Source organism: Kryptolebias marmoratus, linkage group LG9, assembly GCF_001649575.2.
Source record: "Kryptolebias marmoratus isolate JLee-2015 linkage group LG9, ASM164957v2, whole genome shotgun sequence".
NCBI lineage: Eukaryota > Metazoa > Chordata > Actinopteri > Cyprinodontiformes > Rivulidae > Kryptolebias > Kryptolebias marmoratus.
This window is the reverse complement of record NC_051438.1, coordinates 26,402,327-26,427,765: the sequence shown is the minus strand read 5'-3', so window position 1 is coordinate 26,427,765 and position 25,439 is coordinate 26,402,327. Positions and strand designations below refer to the sequence as shown.

General features: G+C 36.5%; 1 protein-coding gene across 3 annotated transcripts in view; it reads left to right on the top strand.

The window, feature by feature from the left end:
* The window catches only part of fstl5 (follistatin-like 5), a 151,873-nt gene that overhangs the window by 70,851 nt on the left and 55,583 nt on the right, over positions 1–25,439 (top strand). For all 3 annotated transcript variants that reach the window (XM_017417479.2, XM_017417480.3, XM_025006188.2), the window contains exons 5-6: positions 7,969–8,165; positions 14,261–14,381. In XM_017417479.2, coding sequence (XP_017272968.1) covers positions 7,969–8,165; positions 14,261–14,381 — 318 coding nt within the window. The remainder of the gene's footprint in view (positions 1–7,968; positions 8,166–14,260; positions 14,382–25,439) is intronic.

The window sequence follows — 25,439 nt, the reverse complement described above, 5'->3', positions numbered from 1 at the left end:
CTGATGTTGCAATCACTTGGTATTGCTACATCCACCACAACTGCTTTCCTCTGTTGTTTATCCACCACCACAATGTCCGGTTGGTTCGCCATTACCATTTTGTCTGTCTGGATCTGGAAGTCCCACAGGATCTTAGCTCGGTCATTCTCCAATATATATCCGTCTTGTTCCAAATGGGCTACTGGAACAAGATGGATATATATATATATATATATATATATATGTTTGACTCAAAACTTTACTCTGGTGTTCATGGACATTTTCTTAAATGTAACTATCCAAACTCTGCCATGCTCACGATTTGCATAATAATAATTGCATTTCTATTGCACAAGTAGAGGGTGGGGGGGACTTTCTTCAGTTGGAAATATAAAAAAACAATGCCCAAAGGAAATGATGCACAGAGAGGCTTATTGCTGAAGTTAACATTGATCAGTTCCAAAGCTATCCGGAACCAGGCATGTAGCTGGGGATTACAACTTTCCTGATTAAACCAGAAACACTGGTATCTCATTTAAATTTTAATTTACGCAGATTTTCTAGTTGAGCAACATTTTTTGTTGTTGTTGGAGAATGAAGACAGTAAATCACAATGTTAGATTTTTCTCATTTTCCTGCATTTCCCCACTAGGTTTGAGTCTGAAGTTATTAAGTCTCTAAATCATCTGCTGACATCATTTATGGCCTATCTTCATGTCCAACAAATGTTTTCATACCTGCTGTAAAACCTCTACTCAAAAGTACAGCCTAAACATAAAAACAATATTCTTCAGTCTGTCTGCTTTTTTTTTTTTTTTTACTAAAAATAGACCTTCAGCAGTGTTGATTTAAAGTCTTGGTCCAGGTATGTTCAGCCTCTGGGTCACTGTCCTCCATCATGTCATCAACAAGACCTGCCAGTGATGGAGTAAGCTGTGTGTAATCAACTCTACTGGGATCAGATTTGAGAGTGGAAGAATCTTGTTCTATCATGAATCGCAGCCCATTTCCGTCTAATATTCTGGATAATGTATAGTGAAAAAATAAGCAAGTCATCTTGGAGCACTGTACACAAAAAGTAAATTGGTTTAATTCAAATGCAGTTGCAATGTCCAATTAATTCGAGTGCATTTTGGTTAAGGAAAGACAATACAGTATGCCACTTTTACAATACTCACGTTATACATTCAGTATCTTAAAACAAAGAAGTCCAGTAAAGGTGAATATTGGATGGATGCAGGAAAGTTTATGTAGTCTTGTTTTCATTCAAAGAAGTGAAGTGGAGTAATAGATTTTAAGATTAGGACATGGGGAAGAGCCCTAGTTCTGATAAAAGATAGGAGGGAGAGAAATACAACTGCATCCAAAGTGGAAAGAGCAGTGACTGATACTGATACTGGAGTTGATCTGTCCTGGAGAGTTTCCAAGTGAGGCGTCATGAAATATCCAGAGTATCCAAAACACATCCAAAGAAACCTTTTTTATGTGACCATGATGCTATTTTTAAAATGTTGAAAATGAGATGTTATAGATCAGAAAGTATGACCCATTTATTTTTTAAGACAAATTAATTCTTAGTAGTTACTTTGCATGGATTTGATAATTAATGTTTACAGATTTTGCAGTTGTGCTCTCAGAAGAATAAATAGACCACATATTAACATATTAAATCATTCATTGCTCAGACATGATGCAACTGTTCCAGTTTTTCTTTAAAGAAAACCACACAAATACTACAGATGAGTATTTTGGCTCCACAAGCCTCTTTGACGCAAGGCTAACCATTATTAAGAAGCACCGCTCCTTGTTCTGAACTGGCAAGTTACCAAAGTGCCAATTTACTTTGTCACCTTCGACAAGGATGTTGTGTGATTGGTACAGTTGTCTTTTTTTTTCTGTTTGTTTGCAAGATCACTCAAAAACAGTAAAGGACAAATTTGCATAAAAAAATGTTTCAAAGAAGTGCAGCAGAGCAGTTGTGGTCCTCATGCTGATCTGGTTCCAGGGATCTTTGGTTAATAAAAGGACCATAAGATCAATAATAGAGTATTATGAGAATGAGTTTTTAAATGAGTTCATTCTTCACTTTAAATATTTTAAGATTCTCCTCTCTGTATGACTTTAGAAGTACTTTACATGCAGGAGTGTTGGCAGAATATTGGTCTCTTGTTTGTACTTAGTTTGTTGTCTCAGATTGATATAATCCTGGGGAGAGCAGCAGTGAGAGGTTGTAGCTCTACTGCCCAGATATCCATTTCAGATTTAGTCAGGCCTTTCTGCAGTGACACCTCTAGTTGCTTTTAAAGATTACAATCAGTGACCTCTGATTTGGGTAACCCAGTTGTCATGTTGTGCTTTCTTGATGTATCGTGATCTATGGCAGTAGCCAGTACCTTGGAGACTGAGATGGAAGAGCTGGAGGGGCACTGGGGGCAGACGCAGTTGGGCAGAGATGGGGCAACCTCTGCAGAGTTGATTTCAGCTATTCTGCTGAGCTAACATTTTCTCTATATAAATAAAACAGTAGTGCTTTTAAAGAGGCAGTTTTAGGAGGCTGTGGTGGGGGCTTCCATGACTGTCGTGGCCTCAGCAGACAGGATGGGAAAGGTAAGTGTTTACAAATAAATATAAAAAGTGTGGTCTAAGGATTAATGTGTAACTCAGAGATATGACATGACTTTTGGTTTTTAATACAATTCTGTGTAACGTCTTGTGCATTTTTCTTAGCTGAAAAGAAAGTGCCACCATGATTTATGGTAACTGCTTATAGAACAGCTGCTTCTTTGTCCTCTGATGCAACGTGCATCACTGACTATTCTTTGCACACAGTGATGCTTTTCTCAGGTATTTTGAAAGCCGGGGCTGTCATCTCTGTAATATTCTACATCACAGATATTCTGGATGCAAAACCATTTCTTTTTGTCTTTAAGCTATCAAAGTGTACCAGTATCTCCCTTTGAATGGGATGCTTTTGTTTCTGGTAGAATGCCATTATGTTCTAGTTTCAATACTCAGGTTTTGTTGTTCCTCTGTTTTTGGGGGAAAAGAAAATGGTGCATTTTAAGTGTTGAATTTGGCTCTTATAATTATAATATTTCATTGTCAACTTTAGGCACAGATGCAATGACTACCAGCCTTTAATTAACTGAATGTAATTCCTTTTCTAAATATTTTAAAGGTGAACGACACGTTCATGCATCAGCTGCTAAATTATTAAGAGTTGTAATTGCATTGTACCTTAACTTTAGTTCAGATATAAATGTGCTTTAAAGGTGTGATTTGTATACTAAGATGTTTTATGTTTAGAATTTCTACACATTTTTTTTCTTGTGCAAGTGTGTTGGATACAAGCAGAAAGAGTTTCCACCACAACCTAACAGCTTTTTGTACTTCATCATTTCAGTCTTCTTTCAAAAGTACCAAATGCATTGCAAAGAGAATTTCAAGGTGAGCAAAACATTGTTCTCATTCACCTTGCATTGTTTTGCTAAAGGAATAGATTCTCTCAGTGGCATTAAAGAGTATTGAGTTCATCAAACATAGTTTCAAGATAAAAGTTGAAAACCCTTGAAGATATTTGTTTTTTCAACATTTTATTCTTGCATTAAACGTCCTTGCTATAACATGTCTTTGTATTTGTAGAAAGGAATGTTATGTTTGTGGTGGTCTGTTGGTAAGTTAAACAGCAAGAAGAGTCAAGCAAACTAACTTCTTTAAAATAAACCAGCACGTCGTTACAAACCACAATGAGTGATGTTTTTAACTTTCATCTTTATTGATTAATAACGCAATTGCTGTTTGATAAGTGAGCTAACGATGAGCAATAAATATCAAAGCTGAACAGTCACAGACCAGCAGCTTCAAGATACTGAGCTTCACTTTCAGGCTAATTGTTCTAATCATATAAATTATTGTTCCCTAAATCGATGAAGCTGAGAGTCTTCTCACTCTGACAATTATTTCAAGTTACAGAGGGACTTCAACTACACATGATACAAACATTTTAGGAAAATTATTTAGATCTGATTTAGATCTGATTGGCTCCGTAGTGAACTGAGTGATAAAACACATTCATGATTCATCTTTTAAAGACAAAAAGCAGAGAAGACAACAAGGCTGCATCTACAGTATATAAATTACCACTGGCTTGCATTTATTATTTATGTCACCATCTTTCTCCAGAAGCATGTTGCTGTGAATAACACCATTTTTTTAAATATGTGAATAGCATTGACACAAGTGCCATTCTTTTGCAGCATTTCCAAGGCAGCCTACAGGTATTAAACCAAAACTGTTACCTCTTCTTTAATTTGGTTTTCTCAAAAGCATCAATTAAGATTTGAGCCATTAAGGTTGTTTTGTTTTTAGAGCAGATTGTCAGACAGTATTACATTTAGCAGTGCTTAATGTGTGCTAAGGTTAACAGGTAGAAAAAAACCCACTTTTTTTTGAGACATAAGACTAAGACTGTTTTTTCTGGTTTTTCAGTTACTGAATTTCATGACTGTAATATCTCCAAATTGTTTAATTTTGGACTTGATAAAAATGTCATTAAAGGTCAAGACAACTTCCTGCTTTGACTCCTTGACCTGTCCTTGGGTTATAAATAAAACAATGAACCACAACTTTGTACTAAATGTAGTAAGACATGTCACTTTATAAGACTGTAATCAGCCAATCTCTTTTTGATCAACTGGTTTCCTTTGGCACATACGCTGGCCAATATTAGTTTCAAATGTTAACTTTGTTAGTTTTGACAAGTAGTTGTCACAAATGGCCGACTTGGATGGATTGTATGTCTAATATTTGTACAAGCTCATTCTTTAAGCTAGCTCTTAATGGAGATGATGGACTAATATAATCCTTCATGTTTTGGTCAGCTGTAGCATTTTGCAGACATGTCAGATATTCACAGAACCACTTGAGACATTTCGATTCTGTTGATTATTTATCTCTTCAGGCTGCAAGCTGTGAATTTCTTGCCACAGAGTTTCAAACCAACCAATTTATTTAAAGACCAACATATTTTAGATAACAATCAATAATGGTAGTTCTTAGTAAAGTTGGTGTAAACACGTTTGGAAGAGGGACAGTGTAACAGAGTTTTTAATATTGGAAAAATTCTAATTGTTTTCCATGTTCATGGTTGTCTACTTACCAAATATTTTTAATTATATTTTTAAACCAAAATCCTATATAATTCTCTGTGCAATATGTTTTTATTAAACTCTAGAACACAAAAGATTCACATGGTTGAAAGATGTTTACACTCAATTGAAAATAAATCATTTCTCAAATTGTATCATCATTGTTTTTATGCTGCAGTTCACAGAAGCAGAACCAGCATGATACCAACGGTTGTACAAACTATATAATAACTTATCATGAAAACAATGGCAGAGTTATTATGAGTTTTGGTTTTCCTGTTAAGTTTCTCAGTGTGCTGCAAACTGAACTGAGGGTTCTGCTGGTAATGAAGCTGAAATGCGTGTGGAGAATATGTGCAATGAGGTTTTCAGCATCACCTTTTATTTATTTATTTATTATATGCATAAAATATGTGAGAATAAAAAAATGCCCAATATAAGTCTAACTGTAAGAAAAAAACTATTAAACTGTAAATTGGTTGAGCTTTAAATTGAGCCCAAATGTGTTTACTATAAATTTATGTGCGTATATGCATAACTGTGCTAGCTTATACCCTTTTGATGTAACTGACCTTCATATCCCCAGGGTACGCATGCAGCCATTTATCTTTTATTCATTTTGCCATTTGTGACCATGGCAGCTTCTCACACTGTGACACATGTCAAAACAGACCCTGTTCCATGATATGCAGCATGCTGCAATCTGTGCTTCTCCCGGGCAAGTTTTCCTCTTGCTTCACCTCCTATTTTAACAACTGAAACAATTTTAGTTTTTCCCCTCATTTTCTATTTGGTTTGTTCCCATCTATGGCTGGTACACAAGACCTTACCCGCCTCCACTGGTGTTGTTCACAACCTGATTGCTGTAGGAAGCTTTTGACTCAGACTGAAAGTGTAGCTCTAAAATCTGTCAACACTTCAGTTTGTTTTTTTAATCATGTAAAGCTGTGAGTAACACAAACTGGAGAAATGATCCAGAGCATCCTATGGTTCACTAGGAATAGGCATTTTGGGCAAAAACACTATTCAAATTCCTAGATAATGATAATTTTTTTTAAACATTTAACCACGCCTGGCTGTGCTCCTTAAACAGTCTTAAGAAGCACTAACCAGCTGATGCTTTATGATTTTAGGACAGTGGCCTGTTTCATTCTTCTCCTTAAAGGAAATGACCATGTCCACACTGTTGGGACTTATGGTGAATTAAAGTTTACAAGCTTCAAGTGGTGCACAGATGTGTGCTGCTGCTCATTCTGTCAGCCAAGGATCTTTATCCCAATACATTAAAGATCTGTTATCGCTGTACCAACCGTCTAGACCCCTCAGATCTTCTGGTTCTGGACTGCTCTGCATCCCCAGTAAAACTGAGCTCACCTCTGATCATAGTTTTTACTTTATAATCCTTTCAAAATAAGTAATGACGGCACAAACAGACACTAAGACACATGTTTAATTTTTACATTAGGGGGTGAACAGTAGGTGTCTTCAAAAAAAAGGACACGGAATGGAAATGCTTTGTTAAACAACTTGGCGGTCATATGGTTCACATTTTTTAATTTACACATTTTACCTAGTCGTGTCTCATTTTTTTTACTTTCAGTTAAAACACTGAATGATAATGATTCCATACACCTTTTAGCATCTAAAAAAGTCATCAAAGACTGAGATAAAAGTGAAAATGACATCTTTGCTGGTAAAATCTAAGAGAAGCTTCCAGCCTCTGAAACCCCAATGATTGTAAGGGTTGGGACTACATCTAGCATCTCATTTTAATGCTCACTGACTGCTGAAGTTGTTTCACCGAGAGGATGCTGGAAGAAATTTATACAATTAAAAATGAAATCCTACACTACTGCAAATGTGTCATTGGTTTCTGGGGTCGCTCTGATTTTGCCTAACTAGTTATCAACCCTCAGTGAGCACCCACTTCTACTGGGGAGGAATGTCATTAGCATACTCACTAAATTGTACCTGCTCATCCTGAACAAAGTTCATTTGTCTTGCACAAGACTCAGCGTAGCCAGTATTATTCATAGCTGCTGATCACGTTGGAGAATGTGACAGATGTCACTGTTCTTTCCCGAGAACTGAAAATCATATCAGTGTTTTTCATGTTGGCTGGTAGATATCAGCTAATTTAAATTTTATTACGGGAGATGCACTTCTAGATGAAACAAAGAAAAATTGATTTGACATGTGTAAACCTCAAGTTCTAGTCATTATTTTCTGTTTGGCTGCAGCTTCACTTCACTGCTGAACCTTTTATGTATTTGACTTCTTTGATATAGATTCTTTGATGGCAGATTGTACACATGATCACGTTTTCTGTCGCTGTCAGGGTTTATTCTTGACACCTACGTGATGGATTTGTTCATCAGTTTCTGTGTGTTGATCAGGCTGCACTGTTTTTAGTCCAAAGCAATGAAAGGCTGTGTGAATGTGGGTGTTTATGCTCTCTTGTGAAAATAATCTTTTGCATTTATGATGCATCCAGTCACAGACATTCTCAGGTTAAAGCTTCACTTAATATAAACAGGAGCTTGTTGTTGCTGTTGGTCTGGAGAGAGATGTTTTTTATTTCTTGTAACCAATAGCTAACAGTTTGAGTCTTTACATCCAGTGTTATTCATAACTTGAAAGCAAATATCTGGAGCCATCGTGTAGGTATTTGTGAAATGTCTTTAGGCATCCTAAAATTAGAAAATTCATTTTTAATAACCTAAGATGACGACAAAAAAAGCACTTGTTTTCTTTCTTTCTTTTGTATGGCGATCAGTAAATGCATGTAATAAATATAATCTTCTAACAATTTTGCCCCATCTTTTTTTTTTTTGTTCTACAGGGGATGACTGCAGATTGAATGACTACCGTCGGCTGAAAACCAAGATTTTGGATTTGCACGACAAACGATACATGGGAGCTGCTTTACATGGCACTCACAAGGACAGCATGGCTGCCAAGAAGCAACTGGTTGATTTGATGTTCAGACGCTTTGACGCAGATAATAGTGGTCAAATAGATGCAAGCGAGCTCTCACAGGTGAGTAGCAAAAAGCAATAATGCTGAACATTTTTTAAATAATTTGTCTGATACTGGCATGTGAGTAAATTGAAACTTCACCTTGAATTCTGTTCATGTTGATCTGAAGAGATTTTAAAACCTTAAGGTACAGAAGCAAAGAATGTTGTTGCTTTGTAGTAACATTTCTTACCGTTTTACCTATTAACATTTATCTAACCCAAAGGATGTTTTCAGTTTATGGAGGGATGCTGAGAACTTGTTTTAAATTGATACCAAACTGGTTAATACCAATAAACAAACATGGTAAAGGATAAATTGTGCAGGTATGAATATTTGGCACAAAAGTGTTTTTGTTCGTCTACTAACAGAACTGTTTAATAACTCCGCTTTGCTTTAATGGTGGCAGCTCAAAAGATATTGAATTTTATTTTTGTTTGTTTGAAAATAAGCTTGACCAAAGGGTTTTACAAGTTGGTCAAAAACAATAAAAAAAAGCCATTTGTAAAAATCAACACAATAAAATCACAAATCAAATCGACTGGATCCTCATCTGTACAGCACTGGTGGATTTCTTGCTCTGTGCTGAGCTGGCAATCTGCAGACTATATTTAAATGGTATATCAAATGGCGTCTGCAATGGATGCTTCTCACTGATTGGCAAGAGTGGCCCATACATCCACCTGCACACAGCAGTACTGTGTTAAAGCTAAGCGACAATGACATTTTAAAAGGAAAGGCAAAGCTATAGAACCTAACTGATGTATTGACCAGCTGTTAATTATGGGAAGCCCTTTAGGACAAAAACATTCCTCCTCTCACAAACACCATCAAACACTCTCACAATCCCTATCAAATCCTCTCTTCTCACCCTTGCTGAAGCAACTTGGTTAAAGTTAGTATCTGGTCTGCAGGAGTCCCATAATATGCTGAAGGAATAAAATGTACTCTGATGTTTAAGATATGTGGTATACATTTCCTACTTTTAAAAATCGTAATAATAGAAATAGGCCCATGTAATCAGTTTTGTAATGTTTTTAATGAAGTTGTTTTTTGAAGGTGAAATCAATCTAAAAGCTTATTATGAGCAGAACCTCAACTTATCTCTCTTCAATCTGAATGTCACTTATTTTTTTATGAAAAATCTTATTTTGAAGTTTAATATGTTGCTACTAGTTGTACAGGATTTTATGCATAACTAATGCCAAGCAGAATCAAACCCATAACACTGTCAACAAAATTTTAATTCAAATATTTTGTGTTTATAGTGCTTTAAAACACTAAGTTTTCACTTGCTGGGAAAGTCAACTGGTTAAATTTAACACTTTAAACACTCTCCCTCATTTAACAGTTCCTTTAAAAATAAATACAGTAAAAACGAAAACAAAATAAAATTACAATTCATGTGTTTGATGATGTGAAACTGAATATAAACAAACTGACAGAACTTAAATTTAAAGAAAAGAAAAACAATATGGCACACCGTTACTCTGCTTCTGAGTACAAATTAAATGCTATATTTGTTTTAATGAATAAAAAATACAGTATATAAACTACTAAAGATGAAATTACATTCTCCCTCCCACTTAACATCAAGCTTGACAGCTGTGAGGCCTAATAAATTATTATTATTATTATCAGCATGTATGTAAGGCAGTTTGATGGTGTATGTAAGAGAAAAAAATGTTTTTTGTCCTAAGGGGCCTCCCATAGATAACTGCTGGTAAACATTTTCTCCTATGTGGCACATTTGTCCTTTAACATTCTGACAGATTCACACGATTTCAATTTGATGCTTGCTTCTACAGGCAAATGTTTCTTCCTCCATTAAAGAAATCTCTCCCCTGCTGCTCATCATCACTTCTAGCTGGCTCATGTCCTGGCAATTTAAAAAAAAAAAACGAAACGAAACAACAACAAAAAAAAAGCTGCTTCTTTGTGAGGTTGTATAAATGGGTTGGTAAAAATACAGACTACTCTATATTTTATTAGATTTCTGTCTTATTGTAGTAATACTAAAAAAGGAACAAATCTCACACAAAATAGCAATTGTAATTTACTTCTATTGTTTAAGTCTTTTCACATATTTGTGTTGCATCCATGGTTTGCTTTGAATTGAGTGTAATATTGATGTTGATGAAATCAGAACAATAATAACCCGAACAACCAAAGAACCAACAAGTTACATGTGGTTTCATGTGTGGCATCATCTTGTCCATTTATTTCTATTTCCATCCTTTTTGTATCTGTGAAGCTTGGCTGGAGGTAAACTCTTTGAAAAGCAATGCAGGTCAAAAAAAAAAAAAGCCTTATGCTCAAGAGAGGCCACAGCCTTTTACCAGCACTACCAGCAGGAAAGTTGTAAAACAAGCTTTTTGGGGCTGGCGGGGGGAAAGAGGATATTCTTAGAATAACAAAGTCTTTGTGTACCTGAAGACTGATTTATTATGCATCATATTTGAATAATTTAAGGGGCTAAGCTCCCTGCAGTGGTTTTGCAAACCAGGATTTCAGTTGCTTTTCTTAGGTTATCTTCCTACTGATCCAGTAGAAAATCCCATCTACGGAGGTCGGAGTTATCTGCAACTTCCCTCGATTGAGCAGAAGTCATTCACTTGATTAAATATTTATTTAAGTATTCTGAGTTCAAAGAGTTTATTATTAAAAAAATATCAATGCTTAGTGATAGTCAATAAATCAAACATTTAAAGGAAACTAAAATCTTGATGCTATGAATAAATTTGAATTTATTCTATTCAATATCAGGTTGGACAGATTTGATGTTTCCCTGAGTTTTTTTTCCAGGCTGAATGTTATCGCTCCACCATCAAGATAGAAAAAGTCTTACCAGAGATTCCTCCAGGGCTTCTTTTTAACTTTCCTTCCCTTTTTTTATTCTTTAAACACACAAGAGTTTTGGCAGATCTCTCACAGAAACAGCCTCACAATAAGAGAGCATTTGTGTCAGTCAGAAATTATCAGCAGGCTGTCAAGGGATGTGAATTTATTCTGCTGCTTTAAGAGAGTCAGCAGAATAGTTGCTCACCTCTATAAAAGAGGCACCGGTCAGTCCAGCCATTAGTTTAACTTCTGTAAGGAGACTACTTTAACTTCTGACTGATCTCACGGATAATCAGGTACAAATTATTAACTGTTAGACAAAACATCTCTTCAGAATTGCTAAACTATTCCTTTAAGCCAGTGTGCATATTTTTATCTCTGCCAAAGATGTTATGCTTTCGGTACAGTTTGTCCGTCTGTGTACAAGGTTACTCAGAAAGTTATGAACCAATTTTCTGGAAACGTCAAACAAGGAACAAGTGATTAAGTTTTGGTGGTGATCGGATCAAAGGTCAAGGTCACAGATTAGCCTGTGCTCCAACTCTGCAGCTGGATAACAGGAATGTTAAACTCCACAGCTGGATACCTCATGGGTCAAGAATGATCACTGTTGATTTCAAGGTGATGGGGTCAAAGGTCAAGGTCAGAGATGACCTTGTGCTCTATGCAACCATTTAATGGAGAAAAATTAAACTGCATGTCTGGACACCTTTTTAGGGTCACGGGTGTTTTCGGTTGTGTGCGTTTGTTTGTTTGTCTGTCTGTTAGCAAAATCACAAAAGATAAGGAACAGATTTGGATGAAATTTTCAGGAAATGTTGGGGTTGTCCCAAAAACCAATGGATTAAATTTTGATGGTAATCCAGATTATAATCCAGATCATACTATTTTTTTTCTTTTTAATCACACTGTGGCCTTGGCAGAGGTTTGCGCTCTCTGAGTGCTTCTAGTCTTATCTTTGTCTTTAGTTTTTCTTTATTAAAACATGGACAATAAATTACAACAAATTAAATATTGGTTGTGAACAAGCCCTGCACACACATTCATAAACCTCAGACCATGGCTGCCACTCTTGTGCCCTAAAACACTTTTATATTTGAAACACACTATGGTTTCTTTTAAAGTTATAGGACTGACATCTTTCACTTTGACTAACTTGATACAGCAGTGTGCACATGAAAACACTTAGGGAAAATCAAACCTTATTTTGACTCCCTGCAATGACTGTCTGACAGAAAAGATGTCTGAATATTTGTTTTTGTTCACCTCTGATCTGGCTCTGGTTTCGTCTACCCTCAGCACAAAATAAAGTAAAAAAAAAGTGTGTGATCTTTACAAATCAGCTCTAAGGCTGCATTAAAATAAAACCCTTAGGACACCACCTGACCAGGATCATGTGGTTCTGTGCAGAAACAGCTCAGAGGAACACTGTGCAGATTTGGTCAGCATCTTTTGATTTCTAATTACTATACGATTACATTTATAATAGCTATACTTTATAATGTATTTCTTAGCAGAATAGGTTTTGTGAAACTAGATAGATGTAGCCTGTAATAACCTGCAGTAGTGGAAACTTATTGTGTGCTAATTGTAAGAGAGGAGTTCTATCTGATTAATCAGCCAATGTTCCATTGGCTTCGTAAATTAAAGTTCGATTTGAAACAGGCAGGGCCTGCATTCTCAATAAACATTACATCTAGTTATCACATCAGTGATGTGCCACAGATAATTTGGTGTACATGGTGTGTTAAAAGCCACCAAATGTATACAGGGTCTTTTTTTTTTTTACTGTTTCAGAAATCTTTCTCTACAGAAAAGAGAGAGGAACAAACTGAGGAACCACAGGAATCAAACAGTATTTCTGACATTGCTTCACTATTTAAAGCTCTTGCTTTAAAGCACGCAACTACAGCACGAAAAGCTACGGTCAGGTTTTAAAAGGGGAAGTGAAAAACCTGAGTGACGAGTAGTTTTTTTGAGTTTCACTACTTTTTAAATCAGTACACTGATCCAGTGGACAAGACGTGATGTATAAAGCTGTCTGTTGTGATCATCGTTTTGACAGCTGATCTTGTTTGATGGATGTTTGACTGGGAAGGCCACATACGGGGTGTTGAACAGGATCGTGCTTCAGCAGAGCAATGATTTAAAAAAAAAAAAGGAGTTTTGAACATTTTCACCACTGTGATAAAACTTCAGTTTCACACCGACTGCCATAAACATTAAAAAAACTGGAGACATATAGTGTCTTGGCCTTTTAAAGCAGACAGTTTAAAAATAAACTTTGAACTGTATGCAAGCATAACCCTGAGAGCTTGGCACTTCATTGTAGTTTAAAAAATGTCATGGAGGAAAAAAAACGTGCTTTAAAGGAACTCCACGGTCAGAACAATCTGAATTTATTTTATTGGTTTAAATCATAAGGAGTTTTCAAAGCATTATGATATGAACAGGAAGATTTATTTTTAAGACAAACTCCATTTTAAATGTGCAGTCACACCTCATCTAAAACCGATGTACTGTTGAGCGAGAGTCCAATATTTATCTGTCAGCGTTGCCAATTATTTGCTCGGCTTTGACTCTGTTAGTTTCTACGACTCGGTTCGTATACCGTCTCTCACCTTCTTTGTTTAAATGCTTTTGTGCCATTAGTTGAAATAGTTCATCATAAAACCATACAGTAGCTGTGCATGAAAGCCTGTTTGTACTGCAGGATAAAAAGATCTAAAAGATAGATTGACAATTCTATTTTTTAAATAAATTGAACCACAGTTCCAGCCAGCAGCGTCTACTGAAATGTGGTATTAGGCAGAAAACTTCCTGCTGGAAAAGATTGTTCTGTACCAAAATCTCTGTAAAGCTTTTGCATTGTGATGAATGACAGGTTTTGCTAAATTTATTATTTGAACATCCAAGTTCAGGTTTCACATCCCACATCCTTTTGGAGATTAGATTTAAAAGCTCTTTGGTCAAGGTTAAGAAAAATGCTCCCTTGAGTTTGATGTAGCATCTTTCAAATCAGACTGTGGCTTTTAATAATCGGTGGGGTTTTTCTATACTTAACCAACCAGAGAAATGGTAATTATCAGTGTATATCTAAAAAATGTGCTTCTTTTAATTTCAATATTGTATCAGAAAATTGTGGTCAGTAAAACGTGGTCAGCAGAATTTAGTTTTCTCTGCTGCCAATACAAAGTGTACTTTTTATACAATTAGTAGCTTTGGTAAACTGACCACAATTACTTCATGAAGTACTATTTATCCTCTTGTTGAAGGTCATCAAGCATGAAGGTTTATCCAAGGATCTCTTGGAGTGCACATTGTTCGACCTGCTGAAGTACAATGATGACAACGATGATGAGCATCTAACAAAAGAGGAGTTTTACACAGCCTTTGGTGAGTGTGGAGATTTTAAACTTCCTTTAAAAGAGGGGAAAATAAAGGTAGGATATATTAAATATTTCCACAGCAGCGTGGTTTATTAATGCCATCCAAAATGACAGATCAGATGTGACAAATTCCTCATTCTGTGTCTCAGTCAATACTCTTTAATTGTTCTTGATGTGTTCTATTACACATCTCAAAGCCTATTGTTCACATCATCCTGGCGTGAAAATATTGTGACAAAATTGTCTAGATCATTCATATCGGTCAGGGATAATTAATTTGGACTGATCAGACTGCAACAGAAGTAACAAGAATCGTGACATGTTCAAATTTCATTCACTTAAAAATGAATAAAACTCATCTTTGTCATCTGAGTGTTTTTTAGGTTATAATTTAACGTGAGAACTTCAGGAAAAAAGTGTTTGTGTTGCATGGAGTAAATAACTCAACACTTGTGATTATTATTTTTTTGGCCAGTTCAACTTTATATAGTTGGTAAACTTGGAATGATGTTTGATATCTTGCCAAAGTTTACTCTCTGAGACCTCCCGATTGTTGCCAAAACGCGTGCAGTTAGTCTCCAAATGTTTGATCTGTCGACAGAGATGGATGAAGGAGTTCAAAGTGGAATTATTCCAAAGAAAACAGGTCACAACTGCCGAGAAACAGTAGTTCAAACTGAATTCCCCATCAGGCAACATAATGATGACAGGTGCTCTGCCATATCCGAGTCACACAAACACATGTGTGCCAGTTTCTTCCTTTGTTTCCTACCCGTGCTCCTGTTGATGCCTCCTCCCTGTCTGACATTTTCAGTCAACTCAATATCCTCTGACAGAATATCTTTTGACATTTGGCTGGTTTGACACATTTAGCGGTGGAAGAGAATTTATAATCAACCTTCATCCCATCAGCCCTTTGTATTTGAATCGCTTCATGGAGGAAAAAAAAAAGTCACAAGAGGAAATGGCATTGTGAGAGTCTTGTCTACTGTTCCCCACATCAGACAAGTGTGTGTGTGTGTGTGTGTGTGTGTGTGTGTGTGTGTGTGTGTGAAAAAGAGCAAACCCCTTCTGGCAAGTCATGAAAAGAAAAGGAACCCCAGCCAATCTGAAAAGAGCTGAGCTTTCTTGAAGAGTTGAGTTGCTCTAACTCCAGCTACTGTTTTTTCCCAGTTATCAGATCTTTTTCAAGCTCTCAGCTCACAAGGAAATGTGATATTTAATGAGAGTAAATCACCCCCCTTTGTGGCAGGTTCTTTAAACTTGCCTTACTCGTCTCTTTGAGTTCCTCTCCCTTCATTTTTCTTTAGATGCCACTTGATGTTTCACAGAAACTGTAGGTAATTGCCCAAATCTATAAACTAATAATTGCCTGAAACATGTTATTAAAACTCTCTACTTGGAATTTGTTTCCAGTAAATATTCAGATTAACATTTGTAGAGATCGTTAAAAAATGTACGCAACTTTTTGTCAACAGCTCAGCTTGGCTCAAGAGGTTTTATGTGCACCACTGGAACGCTAAAAGCCATTTCACATTTATTACCTCAGTACTGTATTTAAATGAGGTCTTAACATTGTTACTTAGAGGTCATTGTCATTTTAAACTGGTGTTTTCTTCACTTGGTTCACTTAAACCTGCTAAAGAACAGCAAATGTTGGATTTTGGTTTGACAGAAGTTCTTTTGGACTTTGGGTATGTGGCAACGTTTTCAGAGCACAAACATTGAAGATTTTAATTTTTTTTAAACAAGTCTTCAAAGCAATTTGTATTGAGGGATACAATATTCACATCTTTATTAAAAATTCTCTTTAAAGCTAGTTGGTAAAAACCACACCAAGTCTGGTGGAAAAGGAAGACAGTTTGTTCGTTTTTCCTTTAAAAAAAAGAACAACTTGTTTTATTTTGTTTAGGCTTTGCTTTCTACATGCCAAGGGTAAACCCACTAGTGATAGCATTAAGTCCTGCACCTATACTCGTAGAATCTGGGGTTAAGTACACAACCAACGTTCTTTGTATCTTTGAAAAAATACCTTTGGCAAGATAGATTTTTTTTGTGATCTCACAACTTCCTGGGTAGTAACTGTTGGCCAAAAACTGGCGCACAGCGTTCGTGTGGGAGTCACAGAAAGTGTCCATATTTTGCAGGGGTTATCAAATTTCTTGTATGAGTCGCAGAGGCGCGCAATCTTGTTGCTTGAGTTTTAAACACGTTCAAACAATGTGTGCGCTGACTTGTTTATTTATTTTCTTAAAATAGAGTTGTTGCCCGTGTCTCAGACTCATCTCAGTTTTGTTACGGGCTTCTCCAGGTCGTCTCGAGCGATCGAGCTAAAAACATTCAAGACTACAGGTCCAAAGGCCCAGGTCTAAAACCCACACCGATAAAGAATATATAGATTTTAATAACTGGTCCTAATCAGCTTATCTTCATTTCAAAAGTGTACTCAAGTGGATTAAATCATAAATGTGGAGGTGGAGAACAAAGTAATGTTCATGGCCTAGAATACAGTTCTGCAGGTTGTCCACATGACTATAGTTAAGATTTTCAAAATTTACCGCTCAAAACGCAGCTGCACGGGTCTCTGGTTGCTTGGTTCCAAACACTGAATTCAGTGAGACTACAACCGAAAATTTCCCTCTTTTTTTCCCCACAATTTTCACATATTTGATTCACTAACTAGTCTCCAACAGTTGCAGACCTATAAGATACAACCTTAAAACAATAAGGAATAAAGCTTTAAAAGAAAACCAGAAACCTGCATGTAACTGCAGCACAAGGTTCCTCTATAAACTCGACAGGACTTGTCTTCCAGGTGTCCAATGTTGCACGTTGTGCAGGAAGTCATGATGGAATTGAAACTTGTCTAATGTTACTTCTGTACACAGAGTCTCACAGTAACTTTCTCTGAGACCTGTAATCATCTAACATCACAATATTCACAGCAGGAAATAAAAACTAATTGGAAAAGCAGTACGTTTTATGATGTTATTGGGCTGATTAAAAAAGCACAAGTCAATCAGATTTACTGAGCATAGCTAATCTTTTTTTTTATTACTGCTGCTGCTCTTCTGTACACAGGTATAAAACAGCTATATATTGTAACACGGGTAGAGCAGAAGCTTTTCCTTTTTCATCTGTGTTGCTACACAGCTGCTGATATAGTGCAATAATTAGTGTTCAATAAAAATTTAACTCATAGAGCTGAGGATATGTTTTGATTGTGTATTCTGCACGTTAGAGATGCTGCTTTTGTCCTTATAGACCACCATTCTTGTGTCTTAAGGCAAAAATACATGGCAAAAGTATAGTTTCAGCTTATTGCTGTCATAATTTCCAAGTGGCAGCTGTAAAATTCTATGCAAATGCCTTAAACGTTGTCATAAACTGTGAAACATCAAAAGTAAATCTGTTGATTCAGTGTGTCCAGAATGATGTTTCCGCCTGGAAACAAACGGCAATAAAAGCAGAATGACTAACCGTGAAAATGGCACCTGTCGTCTTTGCCACAAAAGACCCTTTGCACACCTTTCCGGAATATTCAAAGCATGGCCACATTGTTTGTCAGGGCAGAAGATAAGGCCTTAATGTCCATGCATTATTCATTCCTTCTTTGCTAAGACTGTGGGGGGGTGGGGGAATCAATTTGCTTCAGCTAGCTGTGAGAAAGTGTCTGACAAGAAGTGATGTCTTTTAATTAGATGATGTTACAAATATGAATGATGTCTGCCATGCTACTGATGGTGAGCACCATGTCATCGCTGAATAATCTGGGGAATGATGGTTCAGTGCATTATGGGTAAACAGACGAGGTGCCATCTATCGCATTGTGCCCACCCAAAGTTAATGACAGATTTCACTGCGAGGCAGCCATTAAAATCAACTATACGTTGTATCAAAACATAGCAAAGAAGCTGAAATACAATAAATTTTAATATACTTTACCCAGAGATGTACACATGTTGCGATTTATTTGTTTGTAATGGAGTATGTAGCTACACCAAATATTTGACAAACACTAGTATGATCATTGAATTGTAGTTGTTCTTCATCTTAGGCTGCAAATTGTCAGCATAACCACTCTCTAAGTACATTTGTCTTCTTGCTCCATGTGATAAATTTATCAGGAGTATTATTCTTTTATTCATATGTTTCAGTCTGCTTCCAATCTACATTAATGCAGCGTCCAGCATTTTCTTTACTACCACAGCCTATATTTTTATTGTGTATGTAGAAATAATCCACTATCTTTATTCACTTTATAGGTTGTTTCCAGATATCACATTAATTTTTGCAAAGTCAGACTGCAGATGCACAGCCCATTTTAGAAATGGACTAGCATTAGTTCAAAAGGCTTGTAGGGGAAGTGATTCTTCACAAGTGCACACATGAAAACATTTTCCAGGTCTCTTCAGTGTTCTTTGCATATGGGCACTCTGCTGAAACAAAATACCTGTGCATGAAACCACTTTTCTGCAGTCACAGGAAGGTTTCTCATTTACAGCAAGTCCAGCTGGGATAGCTTACAAAAAATGTGGAAATTCTCAGACTTTGTCCTGGGAAATGTATATGTGCAAGCATAAAAAAGATTCTCCAGCTTTTTTTAAAATTCTGTAATTATTGTCATTTAAAACTAATGCGATAGTGATAAATGAACACTATCACAAGGCCTGTTTGGTGGCATTTAGGCTTTTTTTTAAAAAAGATAACAGATCCAAGGCACAGTTATGGCATCAATGGTTTTTTTTAACCCGCCTTGAAGTTTGCTGGATGAATATATTTTACTTTCTGCTCACCACACAGTTCAAATATTATTGGTTTGGGCATATGAACTGAATGAAATCTGCTTATGTTTGGACAAACTGCTCCACACACAGCAGTGAAAATGAATATGTAAGTGACTGGAATGAAATCTGTGTCTCAGTGCTCCCTCGGGCTAACTTTTAGGTTTGAATCACATCACCCATTTTTATTTTTTCCTCATACGCCTATACATGTTGTATGCATTTATAAGGTTTTATTTGTATTTATTTATGATTTAACTTGGGTTACCACTGTCAGGAGTAAAAAAAAATAAAAGTGGATGCAACATTTTTATATTTATTCAATAAAGATTATTCAGCTGAATTATAATGATCTTAATTGCACTCTTCTATCAAGTAAAGTGATATTGATAGTTGCATATGGTGGCATATATCTCACTCTTTATGGATGCCAAGATATTGATCTGAGCCTTAACACTTCCTGACAGAACAAATATTCAGGAGATACAACTCTTTTATTTCTGCTGAGGCTGAAAACCTTGGAGTGCCCGCTGCATTCCTGAGGGACCGTGGACCTCTAAAGTTCAATGTAATGTTATTTATCATACTCTAAGACTATCCTTTTTCTTACAGACAGCATCAACATTTGTGCTTATGTGTGTTTATATCAGCGATTGTTCTCTGTTGCAGTTGTTTTATCCTCCATATGGGACAACGTATTAGCTAGACTGATCATATTGTACACGACTGAATAAGGACTTGGTGTTTTACAGTATTTAAAACATCCACATGTCCAGGGATAAGACTGAAATATTGTTACCTCTATGTAATTGTGACCCAGTGTTGGGTAATTTATGCACATGTCCTGTATATATTTATAGCATCAATCTCCTGTTGGAGAAAATGATAGTTGTGGCTTTGCAGATGGTATTTTGTTTTCCCTTTCTTTTTTATGGTTTCCTTTCTTTTTGTTGCATTATAATATGATAATTGTACCCTCTCTTTCACTCTAATTCAGTTCAGCTTTAATCTTGTTTGGTTTCAACTTTAGTGTAATACCTACATTTTCAAAAAGTCTGCCAGGCTTGAATTAGTTGACTTACACTCGTTACTTCATTGTAGATTATAATTAGACATCAACTAAGCCTCCTCCAGGGAAAGCTAGTTCCATTAAGTCAAGTTTGCTGTTATGCAGCACCCTTAGCATAGCAACAATTAATGGATACTCAGGCTTTTACTTGTCAAAACTCCTGCTGAGTGTTCTATTCACAGGCAATGAGAAGTGGTGTTAAAATGGTTTCATAATTCATGGTTCATTTTCCAATATGCTCCTTTTTGTGTCCAGAATGTATTAGGGAGATTATAATAAGTTGAATTAGTTTTTTTAATCAGGGATCCTCAAATAAAAAGGCTATTTTGTTCACCAACTCTGCTGCAGAAATGACTGAAGTCATTTCATGGTTTATACAATTCTGCACTGTATTTTATGAAAAGATGTTTGTTTATTCATTAATTCTTCTTGAAATGGAAAGATGCCTCTAAAGCAGAGAATGGTTGAAATCTTCAACTTGACTTATTTACAGATATCAACATTGTCATGGAAACATGTTCTTTTCTTCAGGAGTGTAGAAATTACCAGCTCTTTGGCTGTGCACAAGCAAAATATCCTCTTTCAGGCAGTGAGTAGATTATAGTGATTTTCAAGCAGACAAGTCTCTTCATTTTGTGTCTTCAGTCATATAATCTGTCATATAAGTGGTAAAATAAGGACAAAAAAAGTATCATCTTTGTGTGCCCCACACTAAACAGGAACCAAAAAAAGGATGTCAGAGCCTAACATACGCAAGGCAGCAATTTAAAAGGTCCAAAACCATCTCCAAGTGCCCTGATATTTCATTCACAAAAGTTGTTAGTGTTATGTAGGCATTCAAGGTCCGTTGGAAAGCTGTAATCCTTTATGGTCAAGGGCACTATAAAAGCCCGAACATGGATGGACAGATAGGCAAACAGACTTGAAAACAAATTTTATCTTCTGTCCAGGATCAAGGTAGCCTGTGTTTGATGGCAACACTCGACAAAAAATTATATTTTTTGAAGAGAAACCTTAAGTAACTGGAGTGTTTTAGTTTGTTTACATGTCTCTGTGGTTGTAATTTGAATGTCAGGGTACAGATGAACACATGCTTCAGTTCTGCATTCAAAGGAGAAACCTAATAAAGACGGTTCAGACCTGTCGTTGAAAGAAAAAAATGGTTCTTAGTTTTTACATGGCAATCAGATGGTGCTAAATGCAGGTCTGAACAGCCTCTGCGCGTCAAATGTTTTCCCTTTAAGCCACCTGGACCCATTTTGTCCACGTGTTTGGTAGTCTGAACTCAATCTGTCCTGGGGCCTTCCTGAGATGGATTACAAATGACAAATTAGGACAGCCCCATAGTGCTTTCAGAAAGAAAAACTCCACCCTGACAGCAGTTCGGTTATCTTCTGGAGCTGTGTTTGGTATTGGAAGCCTTAAATCTGCACAAATCAAAGATAATCAGGATAAATAACCCTACACAGAACCCAAGATTACCTTTAAAATAATCCAATACAAAATCTCTGGGTAATGGTTTTAATTGGATTGGGACTGCACTTTTTTTTGTAGTAATCAGTACATGCAATTTAAAAAAAAAAGCCCTGAAAAACTGTCCAAGTACCCATTTTTTTTTTGTATTGTTTTTATCAACTAATTTTAAGCTTAATGGAATCATTGTGGTTATTGTTTAGTTTTCACATGCCATTTATGTTATTCTTCAGTGGAACCAAATGGCAGAAAACAGTGTTTTAAGGAATACATCATATTTTTCTCAGGTGTTGCATTTGTCATGAGTAATTTATTATAATTAAGTAGTTTTGTTATAAATAAACGGAGCTGAGATGAGTGTTTAATTCACATTAGGCTCACCTATGAAAAGCTTTTGATTTTCAAATTCTGAGCTAAGAGGGCAGCTGGTTTTATGTACAGTGGACATGTTGGAGGTTGTAAAATTTGGATTTAGAGAAGGAAGTTTTCACTATTGATTTAATGCCTGATGGGGCAAGTTTATATTTCTTGTAAGAAATCTACCAGAGTAGCACAGTATAAGAAAAGTTCAGTGTGCATTTTTCATCTCTCAGGATTGTTCAGCAGTTCAGGGTCAAGAAGTTGCCATTCTTCTAAAACTCAACAATTCACATCTCATCACCTATTTCAAGCTGTCGAATTTGTAGTCTTGCAGCTTTTCATTTGCTGAGGTGCTTTAGTATAACAGAAAGCTGCTGCTTGTCTGGTTTGCTTCCCAAATCTGCAATAACAAAGGCGTTTGAGACAGATGATGAATCTGCATAACAAAACCACAGAAACAGGTGTGTGAATCTGCTTGTTGTAAAGGAATCTTGTCGCTAAATACTGATACCACATGAAATTCAGAATTTATGGTCTAAAGTGATGTTGAACTGAAGAAATATGAGGGTGCCATTAAGTCACAGCTTTTCATATACTATAGCTTAAGTGATCTGTGATTTACTTAGTGCAGAAAGATAGGTTTTTTCATAGGTTGTTTTCCACATGGTAGCTGAAATAAAATGGGTCCAATTAGGCATCCTCTAAAGCTCAGTTGCATACTAATGCTGACTGTCCCTCAGGATTTCTCCCAACAGCTGCTTTGGAAATAGACTCAAGGCTTATCAACCAGAGCTAATGCATTCACTAAGGCCATTTGTTAATGTTTTACAGGCATCTTGATATTTCAAATGTTTACGGGATGAGAGCACTTTTGTGAGAGGCGGGAGCCTGAAGATCCTCCTCTCGAACTTTATCTTCAACCTGTTTGTTTTTACTATAATACTGCCAAAAACAATTATTCCTTTCTGTTGACAGTTCTTGCAGAAGAGCGAGACAAGAGAAGCTGATTGATGTTGATAGACTGCTGACAGTGGCTCTGTTCAGAGCATTAAAATATAAACCAAGTCAAGTTGAAAAGCTCAGATTCTACATCAAAGGTGCTTTACCCCCAAAATGATGCCATAGTTGTTTGACCTAAACAAAATCTGTACTTTCTCCTGTCAAATCTTACTTCCTGTGAATTTAACACTGCTTATTTCACTTGTGCAGAAATGGTGAATAATTGCCTCAATGTTAATTTAAGCTGTCCCACCAAAGCAAAAGGGACTTGCTAATAAGGCTATATTAAACAGGATGTGTAGTTTAGATAACAAGCAGCTCGCGCTGTGTGATTTTTTTCTTTCAGTGCTTGTAGTTATTTTGCAAAAGAAGTTAAAACGTAATCCCAACATTAAAGCGTATTTATGGAGGCATAGAATCAGACCAAATATAATGGATGATTTTAATCAAAGACAATACAGAATCATAGATCATTACTATTTTATCAAAGCACTTTACACTCTTAATCACAAACATTACTTTCATTTATTCCCTTTTATTCTTTACACTTTTAAAACACAACTATGTGTAAAATGAATTAAGATATGCATATATATTCCCCAATGTAGAAAGAAAGAAGTTAACTTAGGGAGCACTTAATGGCTGATTTTTACAAGCATATTTACAGCATTTGCAGTCCTGCCCTCTTCAAAAAGCTTCACATGAAGGTTTTCATCCTTCAACTAAAAGTAAAGTTGAGAAATGGGGAAAATAAAAGGTCCAACAGTATGGTGTAAATTTGTGTACATAAAACATAATTACTCTTGCATACACTATAACCCAATTAAGATTTTAATTGGGCTTCCCACTGTTACATTTGCAAACATATTCTTAGTATAAATCTTGGGTTTGAGCAAAATCCCTGTAGTACAAAAACACCAAAGTTTGTGTTTGGTACGTGTTTACACATAATCTGTATCTGTTATAACCCGTTTTTCATGTACATAAGAAATTACGTCGGGATAATGGTGTTTGAAGCCTGCGATCAAGTAATTGTTGCTGTAATTTTCTGTCAAGCTTTCATTACTCCTCTGAATACACACATTAAATGTGGTTACATTAGGTTTTCTTTAATTTATACCAACTCTGCTTTTCTTTCCTTGTTTTACAATGTGGTAATAATGGAGTTATTGTTCCTTGAAACTGAGCAAGAGCTGAGAGGAGAGCTGGAATGGAGCAAAAGCATAAAACATCACTGGAATCATGTTAACTTGTTCTAAAAGGCTTTTTTTTATTATTATTAACATTCTTAGCAACTTATGTTAGGTTTTTATGTTAGGTTGGAAACAATAGAATTTGAAAATTTGGCAAAGTAAAGGACAGCTTCAATCTTCACTTTCAAACATCAAAATCAAAAGTATTTGGAAGACAAATTTATTAAATATAGAACATCACTGGGAGTGAGAGAAGAGTGTTAGAGAGGAATGAAAGAGTTAGTCAGGAAAGACAAAGTGAGTGAGCATGTGTTTGAGAAAGAAAGCGACAGAGCATGATGGAAAATGGAGTAAGAGGGTTGGCTAAGCAACCTTGGTGCAATTTGTCTTCATGCTGTCGGCCCTTCGCAGCATCCTCCAGGCTCAGGCAGTTTTCTCTGACAAGCTTGTTGCCTTTGGAACAATTGGTGATTTACCTCTCACTGTGTCACTGACCAACATCCCATCCTGGGAGAAGTGCAGAGTAAATCAAAAGTCTGGACCTTTCCGTTAATCACTAATTACAGGTTGGGCGGTGAAGGTTGATCCTTTCCCGGAGGGCTGAGTCCCTCAGGCCTCAAATCAGTCCAAAAAGAGAAGCCAATGCCACTTCCTCTGCTGATAAATCTCTCACAGAGGAGGTGCTGGGCTGAGCCAGCTCCATCGGATCAGACTCCCATCTCTCTGAAGAGTTTCTCATTCAGGTCGGATACCAATCCTCATTTCTTTCTTCCCTACTCTACCCCCACCCCTCCACTCAGCTGCTAAAGCTGTGATGGAGCCTTCCCGGCCCACAGTATACAGACTTTCTTCTTTAAATTCTCAGTATAACTTCACACATTTCTATCCCCCCCGAGGATCAGCAGCAAATCGAGTTTGTTGCTTGCAGCGTATTCCAAAAGCATTAAGATACAAGGGGTCTGTAATTGAATGGTTAGGGAGGACATTATTGAAGGAGATTTTTGTCAGCATATCCACCCACCACCACCATAGCACCCTGAAGAGTGCCAAGTGGCAGCCTGGTGTGTGGATCTGCTACATGTTATCAACATCAGGGGAGGAGGAAGATCACAGATTAGCCATGCGTGACTGATGGAAGATCCATTTTCCCCAATTCTTCTCCGTCTGCCTCAAAACTGTTTTAACAT